The sequence below is a fragment of the Archocentrus centrarchus genome, chromosome 7 (genome assembly GCF_007364275.1).
Source record: "Archocentrus centrarchus isolate MPI-CPG fArcCen1 chromosome 7, fArcCen1, whole genome shotgun sequence".
In the NCBI taxonomy this organism is placed as follows: domain Eukaryota; kingdom Metazoa; phylum Chordata; class Actinopteri; order Cichliformes; family Cichlidae; genus Archocentrus; species Archocentrus centrarchus.
In genome coordinates, this window is record NC_044352.1 from 23798397 (window position 1) to 23819246 (window position 20850).

The 20850-nt window shown below is 40.2% G+C and overlaps 1 protein-coding gene across 1 annotated transcript; it reads left to right on the forward strand.

Annotated features, from left to right (window-relative positions):
- Positions 1 to 8655: 8655 nt before the first annotated feature.
- On the forward strand, positions 8656 to 14873 carry prdm2a (PR domain containing 2, with ZNF domain a). The gene is made up of 6 exons (XM_030734523.1): positions 8656 to 8776; positions 9032 to 9390; positions 9827 to 9927; positions 10313 to 10414; positions 11058 to 12839; positions 12924 to 14873. The coding sequence occupies exons 1-5, from the start codon at positions 8656 to 8658 to the stop codon at positions 12805 to 12807; spliced, it is 2433 nt and encodes an 810-aa protein (XP_030590383.1). The 3' UTR covers positions 12808 to 12839; positions 12924 to 14873.
- Positions 14874 to 20850: the final 5977 nt, after the last annotated feature.

Here is a 20850-nt window from a genome sequence, read left to right on the forward strand (position 1 = left end):
TTCAAAATGCCAGCATTATTAAAAAGCCTCCGGGGGGCAGCGTCCAGCGGCCCACTCTGATTGGCCTGTTCAAGTAATGCTTCAAATTTTCAAATTAAAAAAAAAAAAAAAAAAAAAAACTGGCCCCAGTTAACAAGCACACAAACAGCACCAAATATGGAGTGCCATATGGCCTTGAATCATTGAGTCTGTTGAGCCCTCTGACAGTTAGGTGTGTTTTTTTGTGTCATGTTGCTGGGTTTTTCATACGGTGCTGTTAAGCTGGGGCAAGGCTCCAACAGTAGGCTGCGAGCCGCACAGAGATGCTCTGTCTGGCAACCTCTCCTCCGTGTGGTTTTAGGCAACGGCCCAACACCCACCACCCCAGCCTCTGCCCCAACGGCTAGCTTCATAACTCTCTTTAGCTCACTCAGACGTCTAGGAACAATGGAGTCTTTTGAGAAGGGCAAAGAGGCTGTGGCTGTGAAGCTGCTCTCTCCTTCAGCAAGGGAGAATTCTGTACATCGCTACAGGGTGGAGTCACTTCCTGGGTGGGCCCAGCCCCGATCATGTGCACTCACACACACACACACACACACAGAAATAACAAGAGATCTAAATCTCCAACTTTGTGCCGATGAGCACATGTTAGATGTATTATAACAGTCATCCAGCAGCAGTGTCTCAGGAAAGGCAGCTGTTAAGATGCACCGTAAAAGTGTGTCATTTACAGAGAGTCCAATTCAAAGTCATCATGACACATGATTTCAACAGCACACACAGGTCTATGTGTCATCTTTAATCATCGGACTCGAAACTGACTGTTTATGAGGCGTGCAGGCATAAATATGAGCTTGCTGTTTGTGTGGGTACACTGCATGTGTCTGGATTGTACATGTTTTGTACATTAACTAAATCCAAGTAATGTGGTCGTCAGAGGTTAGTCACTACAAAAGATCCCCCTCCCACTTCCCTTCCTGTGCATGTCTGGAGGGGTAACTGAAAATGTGTCTGAGAGGAAGGAGGAAATCATTCATCTGTAGCAGACGGCTGGATACGACGATATCATTCCCTCTGACTTACGGCAGACTGTTGAATGTCGACTTAAGAGAGAAATGTTTTTTATCTCCAGTTGCAACCAGAATTACACAGTCGCTCACAGATGACTGTGAGCTGCCTGTCCGCAACATATTCCACTAAGAAGAAAACTGATCATCTTTATTGTTTGTGGGATTATGTTTGGCTCTATCAGCAACATGCAATCCTAACAGTAGAAGCAAAGTACAGATTGTATAACAATGAAAGAAATCACTAAATAGAAGCCTGAAAGGCGGCACCAGGCTGATTGTGTTAGATTGGCTTGCAGCCTCTCTGTGCTTACTTTTATCAATTAATGTAGAATTTCATAGTTGTTTTTTTTAATATTACAAATGGTTTTTATAAGTTTTTCTTACAAAGAAGATATTGAAAATGCTGCTCTGCCATAAACAACTGCAACAGTACAAATATGCAGAAAATGATACAACAGGCCACTCAGACTTGCTTACATGATATGAACTTTCAATGTTTTGTTTTTGCAGTGTGTTGTGGCAGTGAAGTCGCACACAGGCTTCCATTTATCCTTGCCCTTAAAGTACTGCAAAATTTTCACCAATACTTAGTTGAACTGGTTGGTGTGTAACTCTGTGTTAGACTGGAGACCTGCCTCTTGCCAAATGTCAGCTCCTGACCCTAGTTGGACAGACAGTTAAGAAATACACGGCTGATTAGTTGGGCCGGTCTCTTGTGCCCAAATAAACATATTTTTAAAAACATATTGATAAATGAAACAGACTCACTTTAACGATTTGTTTACCTGTGGCCAAAGCGAGCGGTCATCAGACAAAAAGCAAAATAACTTTTATACTGCGTGGGTCACAAAAATCTGGTCATCAGTTTACTAGATTTCATATTTTAACCGATCCCTCTTAAAATAATGTTGAAACTAATAATTCATTGCTTCATCCAGATCATCCACATCACAGCTCGAGCATTGCAAGAGGCCTCCGTGATAGCCTGACACATTCAAATCTATGAGAAGTACAGAGGAGAGCTGCCACTTCACCAGCTCTGCATGTCCCTGACTGTGGAAGAAAGCTGAAGTACAGGAAGCACACACAAGGCCCCACCTGGATAGGACCCAGGTCCATTTCTTATATAGCCAACATGAGAGACCATAACAGAAACACTCTCAGAACAGACCCTCATCTCCTGGAGTTGACTAAATACGATCCTACAGTCCACCCGTGTTCAGGGGTTTGTGATCATGACAAAAAATGTCAGCCTATAGGCCTTTGAGTGTCACAGACAGCTGGGCCCAAGGAGTGGGGGGGGGGGTGGGGGTGGGGGCTAAAGTTGAGTGACAGGCAGAAACGGTGTCCTTGTGTGTGGTCAGATATATTATGGATGATGCAGGAGATGACTGACTAAAGAGTGGTAGAGGTAGAGGTAGAGGATTGATGGTGTGTGTGTCTGTATGAGTTACATATGTGTGTACAGTATCTGTACATACGGCATGTTGCTTTATGTGTTTGGCGTGACCTCTGAAAGTGTGTCTGTATGCAAAAGCATGAAGGGGCTGTGAGGGCACATGTGTTTTATGCAGACTTTAGGGAATTATTAGCATGCAAGTGTAATGTGTACAAGTACTGTCAGTACATAAAGATATAATACATGGCGTTTTATTCCCATATGTGCTGCATAATGTGCTGTACAGTTTGTACTTGTGTGCCTACATGGCCGCATTTACATACTCTCCCCTGCACATCTGGCATCCCAACAGCATGAAGCAATAAAATTTTATTTGGTTCAAGTGACAGGACATGCTGTCTGATTACAGGCAAGTCTTTGTGTGGAGGTGTGTGGCACTCATCTCCTAGAAGAGACCCTTTTTGTTTTATACCAGTGTCCTGCTCAGTAATCTGTGATACATGAGAATGTTGCAGGCCACCTCTCCCTCTTTCCTTCTGTGAAAAAGTCTTGAGCTCTCCAGGTTTTCTGAAGGTCTTTCAAAGTTTTTATTTGGACGCTGGCTGCTTTTTCACTCATTTTCAGTCCTAATTTTTTGTTTGTTTGTTTGTTTGTTAAGCAATATAACACTGACCTATGATTCATTCAAGCCTGAAAAGGCACCTAACACATAACAGACAACTTAGTAAAGACCCGATTTTAAATTGCATCTTTAGGCACTTTGATATTAGCAGCCTGTTGCAAAAACATGGAATTAATTCTCATTTTATTTAGTTGAATCTATAAAAAATGCCAAAGATAACACAGTTTGACAGGCATAAAGTAGTATTTTGTGCAAACTGAACAAGTGGAGGACAAAAGAAGTGGCAGGCCTACAAAGCAATATACAGCACATGAAGGGTATCTGAAAATCATATTCTTAAGAAACAGGAGGGAAAATCCAGCAAATCCCTGACACAGGACCCGAGAGATGCAGCTGGTCCTTCAGTTGATCCACCTACTGTTCACTGAAGCCTCGTTAGAAATGGTCTCAGTGGCGGGGTGTCTGTCAGGAAGTTGTCCTTATGTAAGGGAAACAGGGAGAAAAGGCTGAGGTATGTCAAATTACACAAAACTGGACTGAAAATTAGTGGCAACAAGTTACATGGAGTGATGAATCCAGTTTTGAAATGAAATGTTTCATTTTTCGGCATATCAGTGATCCCAAACACAATGCCAATGCAGGAAAAGCATACCTGGATAGAAAAACACACACAAGAGAGCACTATCAGTTACTGTATGGATCGGCCTCCCCAGAGCCCAGGCCTCAACATCACTGAAGTAGTGTGGGATCATCTTGACAGAAGAGAACAAAAAGCAGCCATCATCCAAAGAAGAGCTTTGAATGTCCTTCAAGAAGCCTGGAGAACTATTCCTGAAGACTACTTAAAGAAATGACAAGAAAGCTGCCTCAGGGATTTCAGGCTGTGTTGAAGAATAAAGGTGGTCAAGCTTGTTAGAATTGTGCAAACTGTTTTTTACCTTATGTGCTGTATTTCTAGGTATCTTTGCATGTTTCAATAAATTGCTACTCATTTAGAATTTTCCTAATAACATATAAAGAAATGAGGGGTGGCTCAAGACTTTTGCACAGTAATAGACACTTAAAAAATCATAACATCATTACTGTCTCTTGTTTTAAATACTGTTTCCATGTTTATGCCAATGAACAGATTAATAGATACATGTTGAACTTAAATGTAAAAACCGTGAAACCCGTTCATAATTTGACCCCACGCTGACGATTTTTCTTCCCTGATAAACTTTCTGAAGCGGAGAAACTCTGACAGGGGACACAGCAGCAGCTTTAAACACTCATCTCTGTACAACATCAGCACACAGAGGTATGAACATCGAGGCATTTGCATTGTGCCCCTGCAAAGGCTTTCTGTGTATAAGTTGAGTACAGTTTGATCACTCGCTGTGTTTTATGCACTTGACGTGCTGAGTTGCATTTTTATTTGCAAAGCTCATTTCCACATTTCCATCTACTTATCCATGTGTTTGACGCAGCTTCCATGCAGTCAGCACCTGCTCAGACGATGACTTGACATATGTGTCTGACCAGCAGACTCAGTTGGAAACTTCTCATTATAATTCCCCAGCTGCAACTGCCAACAGCTGTGAAAGACATGCTGGAGCTCTGGGTATGTTTCGCTATGACAAGTTATAAATAAATGTTATCATAGTCAACTTGCCACTAAATTAACGATGCACCAGTTAATGCAGTTTGTCCCTAGAGAGCCGTTGTACATCAGTTCAACGCAACCTCATTTTACCAAAGACTTCACTGCAAAGTTTTTAAAGGTCAAATTTTAAAATAGTTGGAATATAGACTCGACAGTCATGCGGAAGAGATGGAGGTTTGCTCTTTATGTTGAAACACCACTGAGCACATATAAAATTAAAAGAGACCCGTCATGCATGTGCCATGAGAGCACAACCCATGTGCTACACAAGATGTTCATGTGGGGTCTACAGATTCTTTCAGAGGCCTCTACAGTGAGGTGGGCATGATGCCATGTAAAACCCGGTGGTAGCTTTCTGTCAGCGTAGGTGTGAGCTGTGTATGAGCCAGGGTTTGTGCAGTGGGGGAAAACAAAAGTAGGTGTATATTTACAGATTTAAAAGAAAAAACAATATAATCCTGTTATATTTATGCGTTCATCCTTCTGAAATTCGTCTACTTCTATATATTGTTGCAGTTGGGATGTAATATTCATCTTAGATATCCTCGCTAGTCCTGCTGTAAATGACCTACATGGAAGAGCCAGTCAGACTTTATTATACACCGCCCTCTCCAGGTCAAAACACTACACTGCACTGACTGATATTTTGCCAGAAATTAACATTTAATCATTCATTATGGGATTCAGCAGCACTGAAATGTCCATTAATCCCTTCCATGCTGGAGGTCCGTGCAATTAGTCAGATGACAGCACATGAAATGAAGAGGCGGTCTAGTACCACTGTGTCTAAAATGGATGTCCTTTGTGCTTTTTTGAAATTCCATTCTGGCCCGGCCGTAAGGATGTTTCTTTAAATAATTTTCTTTCAAAAGTCTCAAGACTCTTGTCTACAGAGTCAAGCTTCAAACTGTTCATTTTAGTGTTAAAAGTGTTAATGCTACTTTCGGCTACTTATTCACAAGGGTTCGCCTCAGCCGGGCAGCTCCGCATGTTTGTTTTGGCTGATTTTTTACGCCGGATGCCCTTCCTGATGTAACCCCCGAGCGATTTGTGTCTTCTCCCGATATCCAACCGAAAATCTTTCGCATGCCAGGCGAATGTTTTATTCACTGAATTTAGGGATTTATCGATAATAATAATATAAATAAAAAATATAGAATCAGAGGATTTTCCCCCTCACAATTAAATACAAATATGAAGATGGGGCGTGTGTAATATTATTTTGTAAAGAAAAAAAGCGTGTAGTACTGGAGCTGTATGTCTATGTTTCATTATAAGCTTCCCATTAATGTTCACATTTAAGTCTAAAGTGACAGCTCGGCTGCGTCTTGCTTATAGAGTGTGTGCGTGTGTGTGCGTTTGCGTTTTTTTTGTTTTTTTTTTCAGGGCTTTAACAAAACTGCTGTTGATTGGCCCAATTTTGACATCCATTTTGTCTGACCAATCAGAAAGCCAGAATCTTGTTGGTGCATTAAGGAAGGAAAAAAAAAATAGTTGTCCACAAGCAGTACAAGAGGAATATTTCAAACCCTTCTGCGGCGGTTTGTCTGCCAACACAAGTATGTATGAAAAACTGTTACGTGCACTTTTAGTTTGATGTGTTCTTAAAGATAGTGTCGCGCACTCGACGTTAAATTTTGCCAGGGTTGACGAGCTAGCAGCGATGCTAGCAGTATTTTGTTAATACTTTACGGGAGATAACAGCTGGTTTATTTCCCTTGTTAACGGAGCCTTGTCCCGAGACCTTGGCGGTTATATGTGTATAATTTGCAAGCAACTTTCTTGCGTCCGGGGGGTAGTTAAAATGCTTGCACTCGGAAAGCTAATTGACCTTTCAGTGGACGAGCTAGCAGCCTGTGTAGCAGAAGAGTAATGTGACGACGTGTTGTGTGACCAGTTAGCAATGGTGCAAGGACGGGGAGCGTCATCAGACCAGGTGAAGCAGATGTGCATGAACGCACCGTAAAGCTAATTCGATTTACAGTGTTAGAGTAACATAAAATAGACGCAAATATGTGTTAGAATTCCGTTTTACGAGCTATATGTGTAAAATAAATGCGTTGCTGAACATTTTAATGGAAATTCAAATTGAATGTTAGGAAACTGCCTCAAATTTGTCAGTGTGCAGGCCCTTGTGGGGTTGGAACAGTTTTGGTTTAGTGAAAATGGTATGATTTTTTATTCATTCGTGCTACAAGAATGCACCACAAAAATTATCTACAATATAGGAATTGTAAGCTATGTATGGGCAAGTCTTTGTTTACATTTCCTCTATTCGCCACAAGTGCCTGGAAATTGCGCTCGTAAATAAGAAGTGCTGCTGAATGAGTGAAAAATTAACGTTTTTAATGGGGAAAAATGTTAAATAGAAGTGTAAAAGAAGTAAAGCTTGAGTTAAACACATTCTGATGCTGTTTAGTGGGAGTGCAGTCGGAAGAAGCTACGACAAATCAGGGGCACGATGGGCCTGCCATTTTGTCATACCAAGAACATGATGAATTGGCAAATGCACCACTTTATTTCATAGATTAAAAGCAGGGGGAAAAAACTGTGCTGCCGTCGCTAGGTAGATTGCGTGTAATAAGTTTAACAGGTAATTTAAGGCAGCTGGACCGGGTTAAATGAGGTCATCACGGTGAAAGATTAGTTATTTTTGGATTGTCGTCCTTGTAAGCAACTTGTAATTGAAATAAAACGTTTACTGGAAATAACATTGACATGGCAAGTGTTTTTTTTTGTTGTTGTTGTTTTTAGGGTGTCTGTTATGTTGTTTGTTGATCGTTCTCACATCAGCATAACTTAACAAGGCATTTAAAGGCTTAGTCAGCAGCCACTAAGCCAAAAAGATAAAAGAATACTGCTCAGCTACTCTCACGCCACAGCCATTTGCTTTGATCATTTTGTGCTTCTCAATAATAGTTTGTTTACCTGTCATCCAGTATCATGGAACGAGTTTCACAGTTTGTGAAGTTGTCTTCTTTGTATGCTGTTTTCTTCCACCAGGAAGAAAAGCCAGTGTGTTCATCTGCTAAAGAAAACATCTGTTCTGTACCTGCCGTTAAAATGGTAAGATGCTGCAATTTGTTTTAATTTTATTTACAGAAGTAGTCATTTAAGTGTGCTGTTTTTTTTTTTTTTTTTAAATCCAGACTCTACAATATTAGAGAGTGAACCTCAACAATCAGACCACCCCCGATGAGTAAGCAGCTGGCAACATTGGCGAGAATGACATAGTGATAACTGCGTTAGATATATTTTATCTAGAGTAGTTGTCACTATATTTAAATGCTTTTGAATCCATGAAGTTTTTCCATGGTTTTCCATACCTTACCATACCATAGATGGTAATGACTTACTCTATAATAAGGATAAGCGGAAGAAAATAGATGGATGGATTTATACTATACCACTAGTATTGCCATTATGGTTACTCTGCTTGCTAGCAGTACTGCTTTTGTTGAGAGGTACATCACATGGTGGCAATTTGATAAATAAATAAATAATTTTTTTCCCAAGGCCTTTACATCTTTAAAATTGAAATGTCAGACTTCTCAAGCAGGAGTTAAAGGGATCTGTTATGCTTTTCCTTAGCGTCTGTCTGGTGTACACAGTGCCTGTGTTCAAATAGACATTGACATGACATGTGCACAAGTAATGAGCTGAAAAAGCTCAGGGTTTAGACTGCATTAAACACTGTTTCCAACAGTTTTTTCCTGTTCTTGGGTATGTATGATATCAAAAAGAAGGGATGCCCCTAATGTGGTCGTCCAGACATACTGCTCTGGCTATGAGCACAGCAACTTTTCCAAACTGCTAGAGTCCAATTACTACCTTTTGTGTAATTATCAATATTTCTTTTTTCTGTTCAATAGGCGTGACAACTGTCAAAGTCTTGTCTGATAGAAATCCTTAACAACATTGGATCCAACCGCCACAGAAGATGGAGGACTCTCCTCATGTGTACATATCTGAATTTGGAGGCAGTGAGGACATAAGGGAGGAGGAAGAAGAGAACATTTACCAAGATGACATGGAACCTGACATGAGCTCTCATTACCAGGGTGAGAGAGAGGAGGTCTCGTTCCTCTGTCAGCACTGTGAAGGACAGTTTATCAGCAAGCAAGCCTGGGAAAGACACTTGCAGATTCATGCTAATGATGAGGCACATTTATGCAAAACTAATACAAGCGAGATGCCTTTTGTTTCAAATTTAAGTCAGCTGCCACATGAAAAGATGAAGCCTCTGGATTCAGAAGGCTCAGTCACGCAGCTTCATACTTCATCCATGACTGGCTCTAATACTTCCATTTTGTCAGCTGGAGATCACAGTGATCAGCCACACACACCAGGAGTATCAGAGGGGCATCATGCATGCAAGTACTGTGAAAAAGTATTCACAACCCACACCAACCAGAGACGCCATGAATATAGAGTTCATGAGAACCAGCTGGAACTCAAACACGTGGAAAAAACCCAGCTCCCTCAAGAGGAAAACCTCCACAGGATAGTCAGTGAATCATCTCAGCAGCAACCACTGCTTGATGACAGTGCACCACCTGTAGTTGTTGTGGAGAATGAAGGGGAACATGAAGAACATTACATGCTAGATGTGTCTAGCAATATTTCAGAGAATCTCAGTTTCTACATTGATGGAAAGATAGTGTCAACAAGTACAGTCAGTAACTGTGAAGCAGCTGATGGTCATTCTGGGTCTTCGACTTTAGTTGGACTGGATGCCCTGATTCTGGACCCCTCCCAAATCACCCAGGTTTTAAATACAGATTCAGTTATAAGCAAGGAAATACCTGGTCAATCACTTGCCAAGAGGAGAACTGCAACGCCACCTCTCTTACCACAAATTAAAACTGAATTGGAGTCTGAGGTGGTTGTGTCTTCATCTTCATCATCCCTTGTGTCTTCTTTAATAGAGAACTTGCTTCCTCAGAATACAGAGTCTACAGTTGTACAGAAGGAAAGAACAGTGTTTCTGTCTCCAAAGCTAAAGCAGCTCCTGGAGAAGCAGGATGGCCTGAAACCTACACTTGCCCTCATTACAGATGGCCAGAAGCCATGCTCACCTGTCTCTATCTCTGTCCTACCTTCTGGAACAGGAAAGTTTAAAAGGAGAACTGGTTCTCCAACAGGCTCTCCACAGCAAACTCCAACATCTAATGAAGAAACATCTTTGCCAGATGCAGGAGATTTTGATACTGTAAGTACAGGACAGATGGACAACCAGCGTAGCTCACCTGTGCGCCAAACCATCAGTGACAGTGATGACACAACTACATCTGTTGCCGAGCCAGCAGTGAAACCTGTTTTGACAGAGAGCTGGCCCCCTGTGACGGGTGGTAATTCCTGCAACCAACAACCTCTGGATCTTTCTAATACCGTCAAAAGACATGAAGATGTAGCTTTAGCTAACGCTGTGCTGGATTTGAGTTTGCAAAAAAAGAGCCTGGGTGAATCTGAACCGACATTAAATTTGGTTTCACAGGCTGTTTTGAATGAAGTGGAACCAAAAACAGTGGTGGAAAAAGCCTTAATCAAAATTAGAGACCAAAACTTAAGCCTTTCAAATTCTGAGGCTCCTTTAGTCACAGACTTTACCATAGTAACGGGTTCAAACATTGTGACCCCAGTGGAGCCTGTTGCCGACGGACTTGTTTATGGACTTACCCTACCCCACAGTTCTCTGGCTCCATCTTCTGCCTCCCTTACCCCTGTTGCCTTGCAGCCAGCTTCACCATGCACTATAGCATTTGCTTCCCCAGCCGCACACGCCGTGCTCCCTACTGCTCCTTCATTAATCACAGTTTTGGCTCCACCGCCACCCATGTCCACCCCTTCAAACCAACCAATCCAGGTATTGGCCCCAAGTATAACTACTGAACCCTTGGTAATCTGCACAGAAAATGCATTAAATTCTTCAGAGAATGATTTAACTCCTACGTTTACCACTACAAACTCTGCAAACTTGGTTACTCTTTCCCAACCACTTGACCCATCACTAAATTTACCTGGCCATGTGTTTCTTACTGATCAAATTGCTCTCAACCCACCAATAGTTGAATCGGCACCTGGCACAGAAGTGCCGTTCACATCCACTGTAACTTTAAATGATTCCCTGCTCAACTCTTACAACATTGCCAGTAACACTGTGTTAATAGAGTGTACAATAGCTCTTGAAGCCCCAGGGAATGTAGTCCCTGCTGCAATTACCTTACAAGAAAATGCTGCTGAGCCTCCAGCACCGACGCAGATGGTTGTTAATCACATAGAACAGCAACAGATTGTATCAGTTCCCAGTGCTCAAACCGTGGAACCCACTATTCTTGTGTCCTCCATCGCAGAATCAGTAACTCTGTCCACTTCCACCTCAGTGATATCTGATTGTCCTACTCTGGGTGAGTCAAACTCTGACCAAGAGCTTTCTAGTGGCACAGGGCCACCAACCACAAGAGCTGAGGAAGCTACTGATGGTTCTGTTTCAGCACCTGAAACCTCATCTGAAACTTCTCCCTCTTTGGAGAAAGTTAAAGAGGACGAATCTTCAAATGATGTCCAACAGCAGACGTTTGCAAAGAATTTCATCTGCAACGTGTGTGATAAGCTTTTCCATTCGATGAAAGAGCTCAGCCATCATGTCGGCGACCACGCCGATGAATGGCCCTACAAATGTGAGTTCTGTGTTTTACTTTTTGGCAAACCCTCTGCTTTGCTTGACCATCGCTCAAGCCTCCACGGTGTTGGTAAGACTTACGTTTGCAGTGCTTGTACAAAAGAATTTGTCTACCTTTGCAATCTGAAGCAGCATCAAGATGAATTGCATCCAGGCCAGCAGTGTACATATATGGAAGAAGAAAAGGGCAAACTAAGACCTCAGAACTATAACAACTCCGCTAAAGTCAACTCAGATCCTTCAGTTCCTGAAGTTCAAGAGGAACCCAAGAAATTGGTGAAAAAGGAAGAGAGTGAAGTAGACGTGACTACTGAAGAACTGCTCACAACAATTAAAGTCATGGCTTCAGATGGAGGTAAAATCAAAGGGCCTGATGTTCGCCTTGGCATTAACCAGCACTATCCCAGCTTCAAGCCCCCTCCATTTCCTTACCACAACAGATCACCTACTGGTTCATTGGCTTCAGCCACAAACTTCACCACACACAACATCCCACAGACCTTCAGTACAGCTATTCGATGCACCAAATGTGGAAAAAGCTTTGATAACATGCCAGAGCTGCACAAGCACATCCTGGCTTGTGCAAATGCCAGTGATAAAAGGCGATACACCCCCAGAAAGAATCCCATTCCTCTACGTCACTTTGCAAAATCTCAAAATGGAGTGCTTTCTACTACTAATTCTACAAATGGATTAAATGCTTCAAACAGAGTCGGTCAGTCAAACAGGTCCAAACCCAGTCAAGAATCACCTGTAAAGTTTAAAGTACTTAACAAAAGGAAGAAGAAGTTCGCCCAGAGAGTCATGCCACAGAGGCACAAGTCAGTCCATTCATCAAACAAAGTGTCACCTGCACAGGTGGATGAGCAGCAGGAAATATTTGTGTGTCCACACTGCAGCAGAGAGTTCACAATGCGTCGCAGTAGAACCAAACACATGGCCGTGTGCCCCAAGAAACCCAAAGAGATAAAGAAAAGGAAAGAAGGTGGGATCTCTGTGACGAAGGAAAACGACGGACACTTACACAGAGGGGTTTCCTACGTTGAAGAGAAACAAGCGTCACCTCTGCATAAAACGAGACTCCAGACGTCCGCCTCTACAAAGAGGCCTGCCATCCTGCCAGTGCAAACTGTCTTTTCAAACAAAAGAAGCAAAATCATTATAAAAGAGAGCACACAGCCAAAACAAGAGCCGCCCACTCTCAATGAGCTTCCCATTGTTCGCACTTTCAACCCCTCTATGCGGCAGTATAGCAGAGTGCAGCATAGCGTCAAAGGAGTCCCCATTAAAATCACTATAGTGAAACCTCAGCAGACTTCACCACAGAAGGATGAGTTGCCTCCCACCCAGAGGAAAGAAGAAGCAACTGGATCCATTACCAGCAGCACTAAGCAGAGTGCTTTAGCCTGATGACTACACAGCAGGCAATAGGGGATCAGCAGGTAGCAAACACAGTAGCACATGTAGCTTGTATACAAGTTCTCAGCACAGCTGTGTTAAGAAATCTGTTTTATTTTTATTTTCAGGAGCTGTTTGGATCTCCTTCAGTGACTCTAAAGGGAGACAACTGGCATTGACACTGTAAACCCAGCAGACTTGTAGGCTGCAGAATACTGTACAATAAAACTGAATTCAGGACACTTAAAACAGACAACTAAGGATTCTGCAGTGAGTAGGTGTGTATAACCGAGTGTTTTGAATGCTTTTGTAGTACCTTGGAGTTTTGTAGAGTTACCCTTCATTGCAGAAACTTTCTGTCAATTGCTTGGATTTGCACTTGAAGTTAATCTGACTGCTACGTGTCACAAATTGAAGAGGACGTGGGAATAACTGAGCTGGAAGGACCACTCCGCTCGTTAGATTACGCGGCGGCAGGTGGCAATCATTTTCAGCATGCATTTGCACTTTTTATTAACTGTTGTCTGTGGCCTTTTGGTTTAAATTAATGCATGCTGTCTGTGAGCTTGTGATTAAGTTGCATTAATTTAGGATGGATTATTTTGATGCAGTTAGGCCTCAAACACTGAATCTGATGATAATCCTTTGGTCAGTTTGGCAGTCAAAGCACATAGATGAGATGAGATGCAGAATCATAGATGAGCGACATGCTTGATAGTGTGATGTAACACTGGTAACAAGCATCCTGTCAAATTACTATTATGGATTTGAATAATGTCATTTAATACTTGGTAAAGTCATTTTTTTCGAACTGAGAATGAAAGATTAAGTTGATTTAATGCTACAGCCTTTTTGGTACAAAGCTGTATTTTCTCGTTGGCCCAGCTGCTGCTGTATATATTTGTATGAGAGTTCTCTCAATAATGCTCTATGTGCCATCTAATGTATATATGACTAAATGTGGCATAAAAGTGGTAAAAAAAAAATAAGCATTCAGTGTTTCCCAGATTAAGAATTTACTTAGGTGGTTCACCCAAATAGTCACCATCATTTACTGAAGGTAATTTGCATATTCAGGGCCTGTAGAAGTTGCTTTGAAGAACTTCATTGATGTGAAATTTCATTAAATTAAATTTAATTGTCATAGAAACAAGAAGAAGAAAAGAAACTTCCCGAGCATTTGCTTGAGAGTGCAGCGCTACCTTTGCAGTCATTTTGAATGTGTGACACTGCAGATAAATTCTTAGTGTCTGGGGAAACTGTGCAGTCTAACGAACATTGACAGAGCCAACCTTTGTTTTGGCTTCACTGTGTGTCTCTTGATATTCTGTCATATTTTCAGATTTTCAGTTTGCTGACCTAATTTTGCACCTATTCTACAAATGCTTTGGGGGTTTTTTTTGTTTGTTTTGTTTTTCGGTGGTGTTTCCCCTGCTGAATGTATGGTCAGTTAAGATAATTTCATCTGTAACATACAAACACTTCATCATTGCTTATAATCTGTGCAACAGTTGTCAGCAGTTTAATGTGTGAGGTGTGTACAATGAATTCGAACATGTATCAATCAAGTATTGAAATGTACTCGGTTGTGGTTTGTTTTTTGTTTTTTTTTTTGCAGCAAATCTGTCATGGGATATGAAAATGTTTGTGGCATCATATCAGTAAAACATCTTTATTTCAAAATTTCTAAGCTACTAGTTTGATCCAGTGCTATACAGGGTAGTTAATGCATTATGACTGAACTGAGTTTTATTCATTTGATCAAATTAAAACTTGACAATGGCAGTAATGGTACTTATACATTTTTGACTTTCAAACTCATTATTGATAATATTGCTTTTTATTCAGAAAGACTTAAACATGTTGGATGTACAGGACAGTTTGGGAGACTTATTTTACTGTGAAAAGTGCTTGTAGCATTTAGTAGTGTAAATTGAGTCATGTATATTTATTAATAATTTAAAAATCACGTTATCAGTCTTTGAACAGTTCCTCTGTATGATTTGCACTAAAGTTGTTTTGTTTTTGTTTTTTTTTTCCAAGCGAGTGTTCAGAATAAATTGCGAATGTTAACGCTTTCTGTGGAGTTATGTTTTTTTATTTACTGAATTAATAGAAACCCAATGGAGACCTGTGTGTACCCTTTGGATTTGTGATCTTTGCAGTTTCTAGAGTGGCCAGTTGGTGGCACACTTTCCTTACTTTAACCTCTGGAGTGGTGGATAATAGAGGAAGATGGCAGATAATAATGTAATACCACTGCATCTCTGCCACACTACCACATTCTGTTTGAAAAATTCATTCATTTTTTTTATGCATTTTTAAAAGAGAGAGGAGAGATCTATTCATCTAACCTCCATAGCAACCACCTAATGACCTGTTTGTTAAAGCATCAGAGTAACTGTTTATTTCATTAGACATAATCAACAGGAACAACTGAAATCATTTGTTCATGTGCACATTTTTCAGACTCTTGTACAGTACTGTGAAAAAGTGTTGAGCAACCCCTCATTTCATTCTATTGTGCTTCCAAAGAGACAGACTTGTAATTGAAGTGGTCTTGAGCAATAGTTCTCCAGGCTTTGTGGAGGTCTTTCAAAGTTCTTCTTTGTTCATTGTCTGCTTTTTCACTCATTTTCAGTCCAGTCCTTTTACCTGACCATTTTCAGAGGAATGTTTTTGGTTAAGCCACTAAACACTGATATTTGAGTCATTCAAGCCTAAAAATGGCACCGAACTCAAGGGACGAATGAATATTGTGTCTACATATAACAGACAACAACGAACATTTTAAATTGTATCTTTGTGCACTTTATTAGCAGACTTTCACAAAAACAAATCTTCCCAAGATAACACAATTTGACAAGCATATAATAGCATTTTTGAGCCACCAAGATAATTCCCAGAAACTGGACATGTTGAGGATGAAAGAGTAAGTGCCTGGCCTAAAAAAGTTATCTACAGCACGTTAACAGTATCTGAAAGTCATGTCCTTAAGAAATAGAGAAAAAATCCAGCAAGGAATTATGAATGCAGAAAAGTACAGTCAGATTTTGATCCACCATGCAATACCATCTGGAAACCAACCAACTGTCAACAGCTTCATTTTTCAGCATGATAATGATCTCAAACACACTTCCTATGCAGTAAAAACATACCTGGATAGAAAAACACACACAGTGTAACACTACCATTCATGGATCGGCCTCCCCAGAGCCGGGACCTCAACATTATTGAAGCAGTGTGGGACAGAGAATAGAACAAAAGGCAGCAACATCCAAAGAAGAGCTTTGAATGTCCTTCACAAAGCCTGGAGAACTACTCCTGAAGACTACTTAAAAAAAAATGACAAGAAAGCTGCCACAGAGAGTTCAGGCTGTGCTGAAGAATAAAGGTGATCATAACAAATACTGAGTTTGCCTCATATACTGCATTTCCATGTTTCAGTAAATTGCTGCACCTATTTCCCATTTTCCTAGCAACGTATAAAGAAATCACGGATGGCTCAAGACTTGCACTTTTTACATTTTAATTTAGTGCACATGTTTATTTCTCACTCACTGTGACATTTAACAGCATCAAAGTAGTAAAGTTTTTTTTTTTGCATTCTTTAAAATCGTGTTTGGTTGAACTTGAATGAAGAGAACTGTTGTCCTTTTAGAGCCAATGCATGATATTTCAAAGGGTGGAGACAGCCATTTGACTGATTGGACATTTTTGCATTTCTTTGGCTTATGCAGAACATTTTCCATGAGCATCTAGGCAGCGCAGTTAGTACATTCTTCCTGCAGACTGGTGATCCTACAAGTAATCTGATAACACTCATTTCAGTCATTTTCTTTCTGCTTTTTACAAACAAAATTGAGTCTTAAGAGATTCCAACAAACTCCTCCTTGTTCCTTCTGCTCTGCAGGTTACTCTAAACTCTTTGCACCACTTTTACTCTTTCAGCTCCACCTACAGCTAAATTTGCTAATTAGACTTTTCCCATCAAAAACTGAGCCTGTGCAGATTAGTGCTTGAGAGAAATGCTGGGCTGTTGCTTAAGATGTGCCTTTTGTTGCTCTTTGCTGGAGCATTGCACGGGTCAGTCCTTCTGTGTTTGTGTCCATTAGACGAATAGTCTTGAGCTGCCTGAAGTGTACTAAAAATATTTCAGCTAAAGCCAGAGCAAACATTATCCGAAGAGAACATTGCCATTTCTGGCACTGCTGTCACTTATAACTTATGACTTTTTTTTTTTTCTTTTTTAAGTGTCTTTTTATGTAAATGCAAAATAATGGTTAATGTTGCATGAATGTTGCAAATGCTGGTTCATTTTTAACTGTAGAACAGCTGACATTTCAAGCTGCAAATGTCTGCCAGTTTCATCTAAAGAAATCAATGGGGGAAATGGTTCAATATGATTTTTTTTACAAACAAAGCTGTATGTTTGAAGACAATTTGACCATCACGCAGAACTTGTAAGGAGAGTAAGCAACAATTCTTTAACTTGCTGTTAAAAAGGAAAAGGAAGGATCACTTGCTCGTGTTGTTTAAATTGGTATTTTTATTGTATTTGTTTACCATTCTAATGTTTTTTTTTTTTTTTTACATTTTTATGTTGCTTTTGCAGTTGTGACAGATGTGACAAATGAGAACAATATATACAGGACAATTAGGGTAGAGGCAAAAGAGAGGGAGGGATTATACAAACAAGCAAGGAAACTTAAACCTAAAAAAAACCCCAAAAAACAACAAAACAAGAAATCGAATCGTATATCGATTTAGAGGGGTTACAATATGTCATTCAATGTATTTAAGCCAATGAGTGCGTGTGATTGTGATTTGTAAGATGGAGATAGAAGAGACATTACAGACCCCCCCCCCCTCCCCATGTTCGCTCTGTGTGTGTGTGTGTGTGTGTGTGTGTGCTTGTGTGTTTGGGAACAAGTACAGATACTTTGTTACTGTACTTACACAGAATTTTTACATATCTGTACTTTACTTGAGTATTTATTTTCCGATTTTTACTTTTACTCCCTACATTTTTATACAAATATCTGTACTTTCTACTGCTTACAGACTCGCTCCTTTAGGTTTAATGGCTCTGAGTGTTTTTTTTTTTTTTTTTTTTTTTACAGCGCCTTCAAACATCAAACTGATTTGAGCCAAAATGGAGGGAATAATAACTCATAAAAGATAATACATCACTGGGTCTTATCGTATAAAAAGAGATGAAAGAGGCAAAACCCAATAATGTATATATGATTTATTATTTTGTAATTTTTAAATACATAATTTATATTTATGCATGATTTATAGCACTTTACTCAGGAGTTAAAGTGAGCCAGAATGGCGTCTTTGGTGCAGATGTCCCGTTTTTGGCGGCAGTAATTCAGCATCTAGCGTTAGTGAAGAGGAGCGAGCATAAAGGGAGGCAGGGGCAGGTACTTTCAAATGCAACTTTTCTAACAGCTCAACAAATATCATCAAACACACAAGCTGTTTGTGTGCAGTTTGTCACGCGTTGTGTCTGCTAGCTAAAAGGTCCAGCTGCTGTGCTTCCAGGGAGAGAAAAGAATGAGAGGGAAGTTCATTCAGAGATGAAGAAAGATGGGAGAAAGAGGACAGGAGAGGATACAGTTAAAGGTGAGGACTGCTCAGTAATGTTGTGCTGTTCAAAGGTTGCATGAAAATACTGCAGTTTAGTGCAGGATAAACAGGTTAGTTTGCTGCATTGTGGTGAATTTACAGTAAAGCTCTGTGTTGGACTGGTGCACAGAGGCTGTGGTGTTTGTGGTCAGTGTTAGGTTTTATCAAGTGTAGCAGAGACGAGTTTGAATTTAAGCTGATGAAGCTCAGATTCACTCACTGAATTCTGGCTTTTCAACTCTATACTGTCAGTATAAAGACAGTTTATACTGTATACTGTTTACTTTCTTATTTTGAGTGTATTTTTTAATCTGTACTTCTACTTAAGTACAGAATTTCTGTACTTTTTTTGCTACCTGCCCAGCCGGCCTGATTTCCTGGCTGCTTGGGACAACCTGCTGGGGGAGAGCTAATAGTGGCTAAGGTACCTTTGGACTACAGGGGCCTGGCTAGTTCCAGGATTTTCCAGGGTGTGGAGCTGGGTCTCCAATTCACTGAGCTCCAAAGCAACAAACAAGCTACATTTGACACAAGTATTGTTATTACTAAATAACAGATAGTAGATTAAGAAATTAGTCCCCAGGAATTTCCCTAGTTGCTATATCAGTGATATTGTGATATGACTTTTATATCATGTAAATTTATACTGCTATTATCATTATATTTGTACACTGATGATATAGACAATATTTTTTTATCCAGGTGGGCAAATCCTGGACAATCCTGGAACTAGCCTACCTTCACAACAGTGAGTTTTATTAACAGCTTTTAAGAGACTCAGATCCTCCTGTTACTTAGAGTCATGAGAGTGTTTAAGCACAAAACTCAGGATGTGTTTGAATTGTAGCAGCCATATGGTCATGTTTATACTAACAGCCACTATATGCTATTGATTTGTGAAGGTGAAAGCAAGTAGCCTTGGTTACTAGTTTTCATAGTCAGAATACATGTACAAAGTCTGTTTCTGCCACTGCAAAAAACAAAAATATACAAGGGATTCAGACTGAAATATTAAAAATGGTTTGCTAACACCAATGGTCTAAATAAGGGCTAGCCTAGTCAACATTGCTTAGTCTGGATTAGCACAAGGAAACAGGCAAGCAGCTAGGCTCTGTCTTCAGTGAAAAGTCCATCCAGCTAACATTTGACTTTTTTTTCATTTTACACTGTTTGTGTAATTTGACTGTTTGCTGTGATTTGGCGCTATATAAATGAGCTGAACTGAATGCACTCCAAATTATTTTGGCCTTTTTTATTTGACCTCTTTTAAAATGGTTTACTTGTTTCATTTGAGTTTATCTGAAAGAATATGTTGTTAATTAAGCTTGTTACATTGTTTATGTAAAACAGTGTATTTGAAATGGATGGAAAATGTGTAGATTCAATAACTGAAATATCAATTAGGCCAAAATACTTTTTCAGTGGTGACTCTGAGTTTGTTCACCTGATATTAGGAAAACCCAAAGTTCTTGTACTATAACCTCAGTATAAGTAGCAGATAATAAAGGATGCTGTTTGGCTGCAGTGAATCTTAAAAAAGAGGTTAATGTTTGCGACTATACCCAAGTTGGCCCCCCTGCCTTTTGCTACACTGTACATACAAATTTGGCAAGGTGGCTTTTGGTCTGACTGTAGCGTGAGTTACTGTTGCACTGGGTAACTGATCTCCATTTCCCGGACCGCAAAAGCAGAGTTTGTCTTCTTGGAGTTAGTCAAATCAGAGTTTCGGGGTAAGTTTGTTATATCTACTTTATGAGAAAGGCTCCTGGTTACATGGATAATGGCTCAGTTTCCCAGACATGGATTAAGCCTAGTCCTAGGCTTAAAGTTGTTTAAGTGGAGGGTTTCACTAAATATTTCTTTTAGTCTGGGAATAGACTTAATCCATGTCTGGGAAACCTGCTGAAAGCATCTTTAGTAAACATAAAACATTGCTAAGCTGCATTTTTAGAATAATTTGACATGTGAATTGTTCATATCCATGTTTACTTGCCAGCAGCCTTCTTCTCCAGATGATGTTTTGACCTTCCAAAGTCCAGCTGGTTCCGACAGGTTCGTGGAACGAGGTTCACCTTTGTCTAGGGAGATGCAGCCACAGAGCCAACAGAGATACTACCACATCTTATTTTGAGATGCAGAGAGCAGCATGTTTTAGCATGTTTTATCATTTTGTATAACAACAAACTGCATCATCAATCTCTCACAGTGTCGTGTGACTGCACCTTAACCCAGACAGATCAGTGTTAAACCACTGTGAGATACTGATCACCTGTGTGCTTGTGCGTGTGTGCCACAAACTGGGGGATCTGATCATAAGCGCATTTCTCCAGAATGTTACAAGTGATCAAAGAAAACACTGAGAGCGTTTAAGCGTTGGTGCTTGAATATAAATGAGATAGACCCCATTCAAATTTAACAGGA

Bases quoted from the DNA above. Each gene is read 5' to 3' on its own strand.
- prdm2a (XM_030734523.1), top strand. From the start codon at position 8,656: ATGGAGGACTCTCCTCATGTGTACATATCTGAATTTGGAGGCAGTGAG. The intron at 9,928-10,312 runs GTAAGTACAGGA...AGGCTCCTTTAG, and splicing joins ATGCAGGAGATTTTGATACT to TCACAGACTTTACCATAGTA. The intron at 10,415-11,057 runs CTCCATCTTCTG...TATTCTTGTGTC, and splicing joins CCTACCCCACAGTTCTCTGG to CTCCATCGCAGAATCAGTAA.